Source organism: Echinops telfairi, unplaced genomic scaffold (assembly GCF_000313985.2).
Source record: "Echinops telfairi isolate 266 unplaced genomic scaffold, ASM31398v2 ScPeMD7_3533;HRSCAF=4204_0, whole genome shotgun sequence".
NCBI lineage: Eukaryota > Metazoa > Chordata > Mammalia > Afrosoricida > Tenrecidae > Echinops > Echinops telfairi.
Genome location: NW_022107431.1, coordinates 95788313 through 95802168, shown reverse-complemented (window position 1 = coordinate 95802168; position 13856 = coordinate 95788313). Strand labels below are relative to the sequence as shown.

Sequence of the window (13856 nt, the reverse complement as noted above, 5' to 3'; positions counted from 1 at the left end):
GGAGGAGTCTGAGAGGTGAGACTCCTTGATTTCCACCTTTCCACAGGGGTCGCCCGATTCGCAACAGTAGCAAAACTACAGTTATGAATTAGCAATGAAAATCATTTTATGGGGGAGGGGGGGTCACCAGAACATGAGGAACTGTATTAAAGGGCCGCGCCATGAGGAAGGTTGAGAACCACTGCCTTAGAGGATGTCCAAAGTGCTGTTTTGACCGGTGTAAATCCAAGAGCATAAGATCTCTTGGGGAGGGAGAGTGCAACAGAGCTATCACTTGGGCTTCTTAGGAAGGAGTTTTAAGAAAATGAAAATCAGCACCGGGGAGGAAAAGGCCAGGGAAATTGCACCAAGAAGTTGATAGAGTTGGATGGTCAAGGAGCAATGGCTTTACTTCAGGTGTTTTTGTTCAAGGATGGTTTCAGTAACTTTGTAGCAGTGTTTTTTGACTTGTTCAACCTGTCAGGTGTCAGGTGCTTTGGTGAAGAAAGCACTGTCGAGGCGTGGGAAGGAGTTCCGAGTGACTGGGGACTGACACGGGGTGCTCAGGGGAGGCCACCCTGAGAAAGTCAACACTGAGCCAGAAGCAGAGATCTGCCAGGGAGCCCAGGGTTGGCAAACAGTTTCTGGAAAAAGCACCAGTAAATGCTGTGGGTCTGGGGAGCCACCTGGCCGTTTGTAGCTGCTCAGCTGTGTCATTGTAGCGCAGACAGCAGACCAGATTCCGCATCAACCAGCAAGAATGGCCGTGTGCCTGTGAAAACTTCATTTGTGGACACTCTCAAGTGTGATTTCATATCATTTTCACATGTTATTAAATACTGTTCTTTTGATTGTTTTTCAACCATTAAAAAAAAATCTTGTCAGGCCCTGCAAAAAAACGGTCAATCGGCCAGATCTGGCTTGCAGGCCAGGTTTGCGCACTTTCAGTTCTCCGCCGTGATGTGAATGGCCCGTGTTCGAGCAGTGAGATGACGTGCACCTTCCTGCCTGCCTTTTTGCAGAGAAGCTTCCAGTTATGGGCCCGACAACCTGACTTGATTTACAGAGAAAATAACGAAATGGTATATGTGTATCCAGTGAGACACATGCACTCTACTAGCTCGCCCTTCTTTCCGATGGCATGTATCGCAAGGCTCTTCTGCCAATAGCTTTTATTTTCAGCCCTTCACCATAGGATAGTATTTCTGAAGACAGTTTAAGTGGCAGTTAACAATTCCGTCCGTAGGCAGCAGTGCAATTGCACATCTGGCACAGAAGACTTAGAAAAAGTGGCTTCATAAATGAGAGGGTTTGTCCCAGACAGAAGAGTTCGAGGAGCGTGTGAAAGGCTGGGGTGACAGCTGACAAGTGCCACCGAGGACCCTGGCTCCTGCCTTTCTGCCCGGTCATCCTCAGAGAGTGGTTCTTTATCTGAGGAGGGGCCGCGGGTTTGAACTGCACGGCATTGCAGTTAACAGCTCTGTGCCTGCCCGACACCATACTCGAGAGTTCTGCATGTGGACAGAGAGTATTGATGATTTTTGCTAATTACATTTGTACAACGGTGGTCTGGGCGGAATAATTGTAGTTAGTCTTTATGTTTTATGATTTCTGGAATTTTTAAAATGCAAATGATTCCCCTTTATTATCAAAGGAGCTGTATCCTGAAGCACCTTGCGCTGTGCTAAGTATTTAAGTATATTTTCCAAAGGGTAGTGGGGAGCCACTGAATGATGTGAAGCAGGGGAATGACGTGCTTGATTTGATAAGAACACACACTAGCTGTAGTAGGACCTTGATTCAAATAGGCGGTAACTCCCCCTTCTCAGCGTCCTTTTTGTAACATAGGAGCAATGCAATCCTGCAGAGCAAAAGGAAATTTAAGTAGGATGGGCTTTTTGTGTAAGTCATTTCAACATAATATTAAACACATTTCTGAAATTGTGTATCAGTGAGGAAAATGTTAACTTCTTCAGACATAAGAAATTACTTAAAGAAACTGAGATAATGCCACTTTCAGCTCAGTTACTGCATCATGACTCTGTAGTCATTTCTCATTTGATAATATGAATTAAAGAATTTTGCCAGTTTTTAAGAATTTCTGGCCATCTTGGAACTCATACATAGATAACAAACCAGCAATCAGATCTCCTAGTGAATCTCATGTAACAGACTTCTAAGTCAAAGACACATCTTATTGAGGCTTTTTTCTGGGCACAGGAAGGGGAGGTGGTGGGAATCAATTGTGTAAAACCGATCTTCAACCCCAGCATTTGTTCCATCTAAAGGGAGTGGCTGCGTGACCTCAAAAAATGATTCTTTTTTTCTGACCATTGTCTCGTTTGCTTCATGCAGTTTGTTCTTTAAGCAAATTCCCCAGAAGTATTTTTTAAAAAGCAAGTTGTTTCCTCCCCTGTTTTAGATACTATGTTTAAGACAATTGGATATTGTCACCCATCTGAATTATTTGATAGGCACCAGGAAACTAATAAGCTAGATGAAATTTAGAAAGTCTAATTTTGTTTCTGTTTCTGGAGACTGGAAGGATGAAAGGTGAAGCAGGAGAGCAACAAAAGGGCTGAGAAATAGACCAAGTGAGAGAGTGTGTGCTGTCTGCTCACCGACCGGGGAGAGCCTTATGGTGTGTGCTGTCTGTGCTCACCGGCGGGGGAGAGCCTCGTTCTTGTGTGCATTGATGAAAGGATGTTTCCGAGACCGGGGCTGCAGCTGCGGATGGGAAGAACAATGTTGCTGCTCCTGAGAGTCAGTGAGATGTCCATGTCTCAGATGAGCTCTACCTGGCTTTCCCAGGCTTTGGGGCAGAGGGGCCTTTCATGTCTGTAAGATGTCACCTTCCTGGGGACCGAGGGGAGGCGTGAGTTTTGGCTCACTGAGAACGAAATAAATCTCACCTCAGGGTCTGCTCTTCACAGGTAATCTGAGTTGCTCCCAGAGTTCTGGGGCATCCTGGGGAAGAAATCACTGTGCTAGGACTTGGCTAGTTCTCTGTTGGCCATCTAGTGAGTGGGCAGTGCCCAATGCCTGCAGACCTCGGACAGTGAGAAATCAAATGTTCGGTAGTTCGATTTCTGAATACAAGCACACTGTTCCTGATGATCATTTCTCCTTATGTGTTTGTTCTTCTCTCCTCAGATCAAAAAGAAGCAGCAGGATGTGGTTCGGTTTCTGGAAGCCAACAAGATAGAGTTTGAGGAGGTGGACATCACCATGTCAGAAGAACAGAGGCAATGGATGTACAAGAACATCCCCCCCGAAAAGAAGCCAGCTCAGGGCAATCCTCTGCCCCCTCAGATCTTTAATGGGGACCGTTACTGTGGGGTGAGTGGCTCGAGGATTATCACACCATTTGTTGGTGTTCCTTGAAACACATAATCTCCTATAGTATGTTTAGGCTTTTTGCAGTGAGAACTGGGACCTCTCCTCCAGTGCCTGTCTGTCCTCAAATCAAACAGTGATGTTGAGAGGGATATGAGCCCAAGGTCACGTTCAGTGTGCCTGTATGTGGCGGATGGCGGTGTGGTGTGTGAGCGCAGGTGCGTGTGCGCTTACCAGTTTCCATGTCTCTCTGCATGCCTTGGAAAAGGACAGGAAAGGAAATGCTCTGCTTTTATATTGTGGACATTTTCAAGCATGCATGAGGAGGCTTCAAAAAGTTCATGGGAAAATTCCAGTATAAATTTTATTTTCCCATGAACTTTTTGAAGCTCCCTTGGAAAAAATACATATTTAAAAAATATATTCAAGTTCTGCATCACTTCACAGTGAGCAATAGGATTGTGACCTGAGGTACCACTAAGGACGTCGTACCTCAACTGTAATACATAATGTTAGCAGCAACCTTAATGTAGTTGCTACCATTGGATTTTGCTTGTTCATCAACCTCTATCATGCTACCTGGGCAGGCAGTCCCTGGGTTACAAATACACGACTCCTACTTCACATTTCATGTTATGTAATTTGCCCTCACTCCCCACCTCCCTACTTTGAAAACAAGCGAACCAACCCCTAGTTGACACAGATTCTGTATCACCATCATCTTCACTTGCTTCTCATGCTGTTACATGGTTGCAGTAAACCCAAGCCATTGCCAACTCGTTTGAACCCTAGAATTGAAATGGGGTCTTCCAGATATCTTGATGGGAACAGACAGCCTTGTCTCTCTTCCACAGAGAAGCTGCTGGTTTCAAACTATTAGCAACTCAGCTTTCAACCCACTGAGCCACCAGGGCTCCATTCCTGCATGACAGCTTACATTTCCAAACTTGGCTGATGACCGGAACCACTGGGGATCTGGTGAACTACAAATCCCTGGCTTCATTTGCAACCCAATGAATCAGAATCTCTAGGGGGAGATCTCTAAATAAACCACTAGGATTTCCAACGCACTTAAAGACACATTGTTCTTGTTCAGAACTCAGGGGTTGCCTATAAATTCATCCCTCATTTGGAAGTCGCAGGTAGGCAGTCTCCAGGTTAGCGGTGAGACTCATTCCTAACCATCTTTAAGGCTGATGAATGCATACCCCAGAGGTCAGTGATGTTGGATTGGATGCAGGATCCAGAGCAAGTGGGCATATTTTGAGAGAATGTGTATGTATATATTAGATGCAGCTCACACTCCTGAGGAAGTTCCCCTCGTAACTGGCTGATTTCATCAGATCACATCACGGAGGATGATCTCATCATTACATAACTGCCAAATTTTGCCATTACCCAGCTGCTCAACTGCATCATGACATTAACTGCCAGACTACTGAGAGTTATGCCCCAACGAAGCTTACACACAACCTTAACCATTACAGTGTGCTTCCTTATCACCGAGTCTCTTTCTCGAGCAGCTGTTGGGACGTCTAGTGTCAGTATCCTTTCTTATGTGGTCAGTTTCTTCTGTGCAGGGTTTGGGGACCTCTTCTTCGTGTTTGTGAGTCCTAAGATTTCAGTGCTCCTGCTCCGCGGATTCCTTCTTATCTAAGAATTAAATGACTTTCATTATATATGTTCTGTGAGCTATTGAATATGTTCTTACACTGTTTCTTCAAACACTTTCTTCCCTCCTTTCGTCCTGTTCTCTTTCTCTGGGGTGCCTATCAATTGAATTTTGGTCTTTACATCAACACTCTAATTTTATCATCCCTCTCCTCCCCCTCAATTATCCACCTTTTTCACTTTTTATTCCTGCTTAAACTCATAATTCCTTCTTCAGCTTTTTAAAAAATATATAATTCTTTACCTCCTTTTCTTGGTTTCTGATATATATATATTTTCCTTTCAGTCTGGGTGGTGACAGTGGCTGCTGGTTTATGTACTCTGTAATTTGTAGTCTGTTCTGGCAGGAGGCTTGAAGGCCATAGCTGTTCTTAGCAAGGTCAGGCAAATTTGACTTTGATGAAAGCATTAGAGAGCAGGTAACCACAGGCCTCATTCATCCTGCTCGTCCCATACACCTTGCCTTACTCAGTAATAGCTTGTGAGTAATCTCTGCTTGGCTAACCTGTGGAAACCTCCACATTTCAAATGACAAAGGTACAGACAGCCCACAGATTCTCTTACTTCTGGGAATTGGCCAGATGTTTACTATTTACTATTAAACTGGATGAATTGGGCTCATGAGACGCAGTATAAGAAGCTGTTGAGATACTTGGCAACCAGTGTGGACAATTGCCTTCTCTCTCATATAGCATTTAAATCTCCTGCTTTGAGGAAGGAGGTCTCTGGCTGTATGGAAACTGCGGTACTGTTCCTCTTCCCCTAGAACTTGAACACTGCCGGTGGGTGATGCAGACATGCAGGGCATTTAAAGATTATTGTGGCACTGAGTAGCCAGAGGTGGCGGGGCCAGGGGAAGCAGTGGCTGCTCTCATGATGAGGGTCTCCTAGGATGTGGCTCGAGTTTGTTCTCAGTCAGATAGACAAGGGGATTCCAGATTCTTTTCTAAACTGGTTCTCCAGCTTTATGGTGCCTTCTGTGAGTTTCTCAGTATCCCTCCAGCAAATTCCATCCATCTAACTTTGTCAGTGACCCTGCCACCTGTTTTTAGTTCCCTCTTGTGTACAACCACAAGTTTCCTCTTACAGTGCGTCTGATAGGGCCCTAAAGGTCATTTACCCAAAAGGAGAATACCTCCCCCCTCATTTCTCTTTCTCCCTGTCCAGCAAACAATTATTTGGATTGTGTATACATTTTTCCAAACTGGTAGTTAAAAGTAGGAATGCAGCTATTTCTCATTCTTCTGGGGGCATGTAAACCAAGGTATAGACTCACTGTCAAGGGGAGGAATCTACAGTGGCATTCAAATAGCCCAAGCAGGCTGGTAAAGCTTTGGCTGTGGGTGCCAGTACTCATAGTCAGGCTGGGGAGAGGGACAACAAAGTCCCAACTTACAATGGAGGAAGGACTACTAAGCTGAGAGGTGACCAATGTTTTGGTCAGAAAAAGAACCCTGTGAACATTTTCCATGAAGCAACTTACAGGTTAATTGTGTTAAAACTATTGAATTGCATTTTCTATTTTTACACATTTAGTTTTTGTGGAATGTTAAATTTGTGCCTAAGCCTAGGTATTGCAAAACAAATATGGTTACATTAAAGCTACCGACTCTCACTCTCCTCCTCTTCCTGCCATCCAGTCAGTGCTGATGCACAGCCACCCCTGGGGATTTCCAAGGCTGGGTAAGGGAGTAGAAAGTCCAGTTTTTCTTCCAAGGAGCTGCTGGTGGTTTTGAACTGCCAGCCATGTGGATCACAGTCCAAAGTGTACCCACTATACCGCTAGGGCTAGTTGTATTTAATTTAGTAATTTGGGCTTTACTGTGTCTGTCTGTTATATTTATTACCTTGGTTTGAGTTTAAAATAACTTACTGACAATGTGTTTGAGATTTTTGAGCTTAAAGTGGTCTAGCGGTGTATTAAAGTAATGTTTAGATGGAACAGAAGGGGTAAATGACCAGCGGTGGCGGTATCTTCCACTCCTACCCCACCTCGCTTCCCAGGAAGGCAAAGGAGGAGATTTTCCATGCTCTTCCACACCTTGGTGGAAGCCCAGACCCACACCCCAAGCTCACCTTGATCTGTGCAGTTGTTACCATTCACAGAACTTGTGTTGAAAGAGCATTAAGAAGGTTATCTTGCCATCATGTATTTAAATGTTAGGGAATATTCCTTTGAAGCATGAGCATAGAAATCATATAATCAGTTTCTACAAATCCCTGATATCTAAAGATTCTGTTCAGAACACACACACACACACACACACACAAATTTTTATAATTGATAACCTGGACTGATTGATCTTATTTTCCATATCTAAGAATATAGGTATGATTTTTTTAAGTGCTCACATACAAACATAAGCCACAGTCTTTAATCTAAGGCCTCACAAGAAGTTGTAAGAAAGAGGTGGCTAACAGTTCTGATACTGAACTGGTTAACCAGCAGCATTTTATTATTATTCCCTGATGTTTCATTTCCCTCCCCACCTCCCACGCCCAATTTTAAAACAAAGATGCCAAGGAGAGAAAATTTGAGAAATAATAGAAAGAAGGGGAAGCAACCTGTTTTGCCAACATTTGTGGTATGCCCTTCCTTTTTCTTATAAGTAGCTTAACGTTTTTAAATAAGTTTTTGCTCAACTACCTGTAGCATTCTGGGATCTACTTGTTTTCCAACCAGACAGGTCTCGATGTCACTGTAAACATATTTTGTAGAAGTTGCGTGTTACTCCCTTGAGTGCATCATCGTAATTAACTCAGTCGTCTCCTGTTCTGTGGTCTGTTTAGTTTGTGACTAGTCACTGGAAGCAATAATTCCTTCCTGGCAAGCTGTTCTGTAGAATGCACTAAATGGAACGCTATTTTAGGAAGTGCATTCTCATTACCGGCTATTCCCACTCCTCTGCCTGTCCTTCGAGTCCTCTGTCAACAGAAATGCTCCGGGGTGGACTGTTATCAAGATGGCAAGGGTGTCTATTGGCAACCCCAGCATTTGGTTTCAAGGTCAAGTAAAAGGAACTCAATGGAATGAAAACTAGTAAAGGTTGGAACAAGATGATTATTGTATGTAAGTATTTGCTGCTGAAGGAGTCCTGATGGAGAAGTGAATGATTCTCTAGGTTGCCAACTAACAGGTCAACACTTTGACTCCACCAGCTGCTCCAAAGGAGAAAGAAGAGGCTCTTGGCTCCTGTATTTACAGCCGTGGGAGCCCACAGGGGCAGTTGTACTTTGCTTTATAGGGCTGCTATGAGTTGGAATTGAAAGCTGTGTGTTTGACTTTTGGCTGGATTTGTTGTTGGTAAAACCCAGCTTCTCAGTGCTGGGAGGATGCCCAAAGCCATAGAAGAACACCCTCAGACTGAGAGTGATGTGAAATAATCACATCAGCAAAATAGAGCATTTTTAATAGCAAAGCAAACCCTTCCTTAGGGATGGGGATGCCCTTTATTGTGGGTAAGATAAAACAGGAGGCTCTAATGGGACTGTGTCTGTACAAGAACTGTTTCAGATTATATTGTGCAAATCTACACTTCAGAGGTCAGGCCATCTAGCAGATCTATCAGGTTTTGCAAGCAGCATTCTTCTGTGCCATATATTCTTTATTTCCTATTTTGCTCTTGGTTAATGTTGTTAAGGTGCCTCTGGTCAGTCTTGGTTTAGCGGCCACCCATGGCAGAGTAGAACTGCCTCCGTAGCTTTTCCTGGCCTGTGTTCAACCACATAAAAATGTAAGAATCATCTATAGTGCATTCAGCCTGCTGCCATTCTAAATAGCCCTTTTATATTGTCTTTTATGTCTGATAGCTCTTTCATAGTGGCATTTGAGAAACACTGAATTACCGTATATACTCAAGTATAAGCCAACCCTAATATCAGCCAAGTCACCTCATTTTACCACAAAAACTGCATTTAAAATGTGCTGAAAAACTCAGCTTATACACAAGTATATATGGTAGCTGTTTCCCAAATGTCCTTCTTGAGAATCAGGTGCATCTTCTGGCAGAATAGAATAGAACATAAGGATGGATAGAAACTTTTGCCTAAGTTACAGCCTGACCCCTTAGGTTCCCAAACTTATTTGGCCTGCCAATTCTCTTTCAGAAAAATGTTTTCAACAGCTCCTTGGCAGTTAAAATCTTTGGTACTGTAGCTCATAATCAAGAATAAAGCGCTATCTGCTTTAGCGGCGCCCTCGGTTCGGAACAGCCGGTTCAGAGGCGAGCAGGCGCTATTACCCACTTTGGGAACACTCACTGCTATCGAATCAATGGTGTCCCATAGCGGTGAAATGGTTATGCATTGGGCTGCTAACTGCAATGTTAGCAACTTGAAATCACCCGCCACTTCATGGGGGAAATGTGACTTTCTCCTCCCAGAAAGAGTTCCAGGCTCAGAAACTCAGGGGATGATTCAACCCTGCCCAGTAGTGTTGCTGTGGAAACATTGGTCCACACTAATTATGTCTAAGCAGATCGTTGGTGGTTTGTATAGAATCAAGAATAAAAAACTTAATTTTTTTTCATCCTTGTCTACATAATATTTTGGCAAGAACCTCAAGGCAAAACTCTGAAAAATCATCCTACACTCATTTTCCTTACCTTGTTTGCCAAGTCGGTTAACCTTCCGCACAATTCTGGCTTATTTCTCTCTCAGAATGCAATTCAGTTATGCTTTGTTATTAAACTTCCTCTAGGTAATTGGGCTACCACCTGTCTGCCTGTTTCTTAGGCTGTGGTACCCGAGTGTTGCTGTGATGCTGGGAACATTTCCATTTCAAATACCATCAGGGTCACCCATGGTGGATAGGTTTCAGCAGAGCTTCCACACTGAGACAGACTGGGAAGACGAGCCTAGTGATCTACTTAAGAATGAAAACTGTAGGGGTCACTTGAAGACATTGTCCAGTTGCTTGATTTTGAACATGACATCAGGAAGTAGTAATTGCTAGGGGAGGATGGCATGCTTAGTGATGTCCAGGGCCAGCGAGGGTGAGGGAGACCCTCAGTGACATCGGTGAGGATCCTAGCCACAGTAGGAAAATGAACATGCTGGAATTGTGAGGATGAGGCAGGACCAGGCATTGTTTTGTTCTTTCTCTCTGTCTGCAGCCAATCAATCGATCTATCTAAATAACCAGGACTCTGATCATCATTCTTCCCTCCTCCCCCGCCCACCCCCCCACACCCATCTCCAGTTCCAGCACATTTGTGCCTTTTTATGGCTATTTTGGTATTTATCTACATGCTCTAGAATTTGCTTACTTGGTCTTCATCGGCTCTCCAAACTCCTGTGCTCTCCACTAGCCTGCTCTGTGGCCTATTTGATCGTTTGTCTTCAGTATTCAGCACAGTGCTGGAACACGGACCGTGTTTAACAAACATTGACTATGTGGATGGGTAAATACACAGAAGTTTTCAGGTGAGGAGGCTGATCACCCCCTTCTCTTGGGTTTTGCCTTGCCAAGGTTACGAGCATTCTCTGTATATGGTTTGAGGTCTTAAGCATGCTACAGTCTGCTTTATTTAAAAAAAAAAAGCCAAAACCAAATGTGTTAAAAAGCAAGGCTATTACACTATCTTTTAAATTTAGATACATTGAAATCCGAAATGGGCAACTACTTCAATTAGAAGTTCAACCATCCCACAGGTAGAATCTTCTTAGGAAACTTCTGATCTGGATTTGAAAATCTGTATTTCGAGTCATCCCGTGTAAAAGATCCCAAATCCAGAAGAAGGTCTCGGTCAGGTGTCGAACGTGGGTGGCATGGACAGCGGAACCTGTAAGAACCACAACTTAAATGGGCTGCCTTCTTTCCTGAGTTGTTGCTTTTTCTCCCCCTGGCAGGATAATTGACCACTTTTCTGTCATTCGTTTTAGTGGAAAATGCTTGTGTTTTCCTCTCGTGACGGATTTCCACCATACACACACTCCTGCTTTCGCAGGTTTGACTGTATGGTCACACACACCACACAATCACGTACATACCAGGAAGATACCAGGGAGCTGTAGGAGAGGCTGTTGGGGAGGACAGTAAAGCGTTTGACGACTAGCTGAGCATATCTGTCTACCGGTGCCTCCAAAGACAAGCCTGGTGTCTGCTCCCGAAAGGTCGCGCCCTTGAAAACCCTGTGGCACGACTGAGTTTATTCCGTGAGCCAGAATCTCAACTTGAGGGCAGCAACAGGAAAGGGGTGGTCTAAATCCTGTGTGTCTGATTGCTGCTCAGCTCTGCGCCTGAAAGCCTGACGGTTTAGTTAGGTGTTCCTTGCAGTTGTATTTCTTCTGAACACTAGGTTTTATTCTTGTCTATATAAATGTTTAATCTCCCATTTGCACCCATACTGAGATTCCTACCTCCATATTCTTTAGAGATGAATACCTGAGGTATAACTTTCATAAAAATTAGGACTTGGGCTGTGACTATTGAAAGCCTCCAGCCAGGATGAGACCACACAAGTCCATGTTTAGCAGTATAAATTGCCACAAATTGGCACTTTTCTTTTTGTTAAAAATGTTCTCTCTCTCAGCCTTATGTGGCTAAAGTTAATGAGATATAACAAACATCTATTAAGTCTGAGTAAAGCCTGTTTGGCACTAAATCCATGGGAGGTTTTGTGTTTCTGAAAGCTGTTGCTGGGAAATTCCTGATTCCGTGCTAGTATTTGCTTATATTAATCTACATATTGGTGTAAAAGACAGAATAGTTCACAAAAGTTTTTTCTCAAAGGAGTAGTAAAAAGAGAAGAAAGGTATAGTGATCGAAAGGCTTATGAATTATTACAGTGTGGTATTTCCTTGTTGGGATATATTTTTGATAGAATAATATGGTAATGTTAAAAATGTCGGTTCAGTTAATAAAAACTTCTGTTCAGACTTTAAAATTTCTGCCTTGTCTTCAAAAGGAACATAATAAGAAAACTAAGCATTGCATACTTTTATTGTAAGCATTCTTCATTTTCAGAATGAGATGGCAGGCTATGAACTTTTTACTCTCAAAGTTAAAGAAAAAAATCTACTGCCTTTATTTGTTTTAATTATAGTAATATCTTCATGTTGGAAAAGAACAACAAATTCAAATCCTATAGGAGGGCCAGTTTGTGCCCTTTCTCTGTGACCTCCCGGCTTCCCCGATGGAGCCTCTTTGAGAGGTTCTGCTCTGTAATGTTCTAGTGACATCTACCCTTACTTACAGACATGGCTAGGTTTCAAAAACTAGGTGGTTCTGCAAACATCAGTATTACACATAAATGGAGGCAGACTGCTTCACATCATAAAATGGAACAAATTACATCATTCCATAATTGCCGAGTCACAGAGCATTATGGGCCAAGCAAGTCACCTTGTGACATAAGTGCCCAACAAGAGAGAACATGGCCTGGCGACGCCAGCCGAGACAGAGCATTAACCATCACAGCCTACCTGACTGTTGCCACACACCTCAGCATTCAGAGCTGCCAGATATGTATTGTTAATGTGCAAAATTGTGATGGGTTGGCTGGGCTTTTTTTTAATTAGCCATATGTAGTTAACATTAGGTAACAAGCTAGTTGATAACATGAAGAGTAGGTGTATTTCATATAGTAACATCTTTATTCTCGATTTTTAAATGTGAACTGTATTTAGCTACATTTTTTCTTTAAAAAAGGAAGAGGGATTGGCATTTTTAAGCTTCTCTTATTTCTACCCCAATTTGATATAAACACACATGGCATTGTTCATTTATAACTGTCACGTTTTCTTCAATAATTATAGTAAGTTACCTGTGCTTCATTTATGAAAACCATTTTGGATTTTCGAACTCAATAAAACCAGCATTTACAGTGCTATATAAATACTACCTAAGAAATGGTTAGTAGTGTGGACAATTGTAGAGGAGACGCTATAAAAGCCCCAATAGTATACAGGAAAAGGACACAAGAGATTCTTAATTTGCATTAGCTTTTTTCACATACTCCAGATCGTACTTATTTGACAGACATATTGTAAGAGCTACATCTTTCTTACATGACTTTTTATTTGCTTAGACTATATCCTGCAGGGCTGGAGGAGGCAGTGTGTAACCGTTAACTTTCGGAATCCCACTGCCATTGAGCCAGTTCTGACTTGTAGCAACACTATGTAGGGTTTACCAGACTAAATCTTTACAAAGGCAGGCAATCTTCTCTGGCCAGCTGCGGGCTCTTCAGGTGTTAAAGGATGAAGCCTCTTAGACATTGAAGGACTTAAGTGTGTACCTTCAGAATAAATTTTCTTTGCATTTTCCCCCTTCTGCATCTGATGTGATGGGCCCTGGTGGTGCTGCGCATTAAGCATTGATTCGCTAACTACAAAGGCAGCAGTTCAAACCCACAAACTGCGCCACGGCTTATCCTATAGTGCACACTGTGTTTTATAGTGTCTATGAATGGGAATCATCTGGATTGCATTGGGTTGGATATCTGATGTGAGGGGACCCTGGTGGTTCAATGGTTATGTGCTCATTGAAAGGTTGACGGTTCAAACCCACCAGCTGCTCTGTGAGAGAAACATGTGATGGTCTGTTGGAAACCCCATAGAACCGTCCTGTAAGATTGCTTGAGTTGGAATCAACTAGATGGCATTGGCTTTGGGGTTACTGATGTGGGCCTTGGAGAAGCTCTAATGTCAAGTTACCTTGACTGCTGAACCACAAGGTAAGCAGTTTGAAACCACCAGCTACTTCGGGGGAAAGCTGGGCCTTTCTTCTCCTGGAGAGTTAGTCTGGTAAAGTCAGACGGGCAATTCTACTCTGCCTCTAGAGTCGCTATGAGTCTAAATTGCCTCGGTGTCAGTGAATGTTTGTTGTTTGCTAATATCAGTTGCTGTGTGGTGCATGGAAAGGGGGT

General features: G+C 43.1%; 1 protein-coding gene across 1 annotated transcript in view; it reads left to right on the top strand.

The window, feature by feature from the left end:
* The window catches only part of SH3BGRL2 (SH3 domain binding glutamate rich protein like 2), a 58332-nt gene that overhangs the window by 30311 nt on the left and 14165 nt on the right, over window positions 1–13856 (top strand). Inside the window, exon 2 of the mRNA XM_045294323.1 lies at window positions 3133–3318. Coding sequence (XP_045150258.1) covers window positions 3133–3318 — 186 coding nt within the window. The remainder of the gene's footprint in view (window positions 1–3132; window positions 3319–13856) is intronic.